This window comes from Vigna radiata, chromosome 8 (genome assembly GCF_000741045.1).
Source record: "Vigna radiata var. radiata cultivar VC1973A chromosome 8, Vradiata_ver6, whole genome shotgun sequence".
Classification (NCBI taxonomy): Eukaryota; Viridiplantae; Streptophyta; class Magnoliopsida; order Fabales; family Fabaceae; genus Vigna; species Vigna radiata.
This window is the reverse complement of record NC_028358.1, coordinates 26,763,076-26,765,499: the sequence shown is the minus strand read 5'-3', so window position 1 is coordinate 26,765,499 and position 2,424 is coordinate 26,763,076. Positions and strand designations below refer to the sequence as shown.

General features: G+C 36.1%; 1 protein-coding gene across 1 annotated transcript in view; it reads right to left on the bottom strand.

Moving 5' to 3' along the window:
- Nucleotides 1–580: 580 nt before the first annotated feature.
- Nucleotides 581–2,424, bottom strand: part of LOC106770435 — a 5,114-nt gene continuing 3,270 nt past the window's right edge. Inside the window, exon 2 of the mRNA XM_014656246.1 lies at nt 581–783. Within this exon, the coding sequence (XP_014511732.1) occupies nt 581–783 (203 nt within the window). The remainder of the gene's footprint in view (nt 784–2,424) is intronic.

The window sequence follows — 2,424 nt, the reverse complement described above, 5'->3', positions numbered from 1 at the left end:
ACCATTTTTTTCTTTTTCTTTTAAACCAACCATAAAACGTCGAACTAGTTGGGGATTCGACGTTTTATTGGTCATGCAAAAGAGATAGGGTCACTCCCTTTTTTATTATTTTTTTCCAGTTTAAACCATTTAGGCGTCCCTATTTTCGTTCGGTCCTCCCACTTTGGTCCCCTTCTTTTAAACTTTCCTAATTGAGTCCTCAGAACTGCTAATTTGAAGCAATTCAGCCCCTGCCGTTAAAAATTGTTAACGGCTGTTTAAGTATTGATGACGTGGCATTATAAATGAATTTTATATTAAAAATTATTAATGAATATTCTTGGAATCAGGATTTTAGAAGGGCAAAGCGGGAATAAGAAAGACTTTCTTCTTCCTCCGCAGAACCCAAATCACCGATTCATCTTCTTCCTCAGACCAACCTCAAAACAGAAACGTTTGCATCTATCTCTAAATTTTTTCGCTTCGAGTTCAATGTACGAACATTAACAATATTTTTCATTCTACAACAACCGAACAAAAATAACCAAATCCAAAACATAACCTACCATCCTCATCATCATCGTCATTATCTTCATCTTCATCATAATCCCCCATCAGTGGTTGGGGTAGAGGCGTTGGGTTCAACCTTCCTCAACTGAATCTCATGCTTGTGAGTCTCATCATCTTCATAGGCATAGGCAAACCCTCCATGCCGGGTAAGATCCATACCCGCTAGTTCATCCTCCGACGAAATCCTCAAAAGCTTCAATTTTTTAAGACCCAGAAGAGTGGCCCATCGTCGCACTAACCAACGTAAATTGCAAAGCAATTTTGAGAAAAGATTTTGAGATTTGGCTTGAAAGAAAGGATTTTGTGGTTTGAAAGAAAGGATTTTGAGAACTGGGTCTGACTTTCTAGACTCTTCTCTACAATTAATGGGCTTGCGGATGCTTGTACTTGATGAAGCTGATCATTTACTCAACCTGAGATTTAGAAAGGATGTAGAAAAAATTGTGGATTGTTTGCCCCGTCAAAGGCAATCTTTACTGTTTTCTGCAACCATACCAAAGGAGGTTAGGTTAGATTTTTTTTTATATATAATTAATCTTTAATCTCAGGAGCCTCAGGTTATACATTTTTTCTTGTTGGGGAAAAGGGGATTACCATTATAATTTTGAATTTTCTTAAAACTGTTATTGTTCTAATGATTGTATGGTTGTTCTGGTTTGCCATCACAGGTGAAGCAATCTTAACTCGTTGCTCCTCATGAGTCACATTTTCAATTAGTGCATCATATTCTGAAGAACATATCTTCTTAGTAAAGGGTGGCTAAAGATCTTGACTTTTTCTGGTTTGGTGATGATGGGTATGGAAACTGTTAAACTAACATGCATATAAGAAAAGAAAATGGTGATAGTGGACAGATTGAAAACCCTGATCAAAAAGTTCCAAAATTTTCTCCAGTTTTTGCAGGTTTTCGCTAAAATGAAATTGAAACTAAATTAAAAAAAAAAAACTAAACAACCAACCTAACAACCCCGTATGAAGGTAAAGTGTCTGGGGAAGCTTTGGAGGTGTTTGACAAAACGTTGAAGAGAAAAATGGCGTTGGTTTGAGGAAGAAGATGAACTCGGTGATTTGGGTTCTGCGGAGGAAGAAGAAAGTCTTTCTTATTCCCACTTTGTCCTTCTAAAATCCTAATTCCAAGAATATTCATTAATAATTTTTAATATAAAATTAATTTATAATGCCACGTCATCAATACTTAAACGGCCGTTAACGATTTTTAACGGCAGGGGCTGAATTGCTTCAAATTAGCAGTTCTGAGGACTCAATTGGGAAAGTTTAAAAGAAGGGGACCAAAGTGGGAGGACCGAACGAAAATAGGGACGCCTAAATGGTTTAAACTGAAAAAAAATAATAAAAAAGGGAGTGACCCTATCTCTTTTGCATGACCAATAAAACGTTGAATCCCCAACTAGTTCGACGTTTTATGGTTGGTTTAAAAAAAAAGAAAAAAATGGTAAAAAAGGGGTGACCTATTGGCTTCTTGCTGGTCAATTAAACGTCTTATTTATTTTACAGTACACGTCATATTTGCATGGGGAAGCAATTTTTAATTGGTGTTGTAGGGTTTCGAAATTCTATTTAAAGTGAAACTGTCTGGAAGCAAATCACTATTTANTATTTATTTATTTCGTATTGGACGTCTTGTGTTTCCCAAGTTCACAAAAGCAAGGCATTTCTTTGTCGTTGATTTAGCGTCATTATGAAATGTTTTTGGGATGTGATAAGCTGTTGTTGAAGCTATCAAATTAATACTACTTTTCAAGGCAACTTCAGTATTGCCTAGTAGTATTTAAGAAAGTAGATAGGGCTAAAGTAACCCTAAGTCGTCTCCCAACGAACACGGAATTGCTTTTGAATATCTGAAACTTATGAATG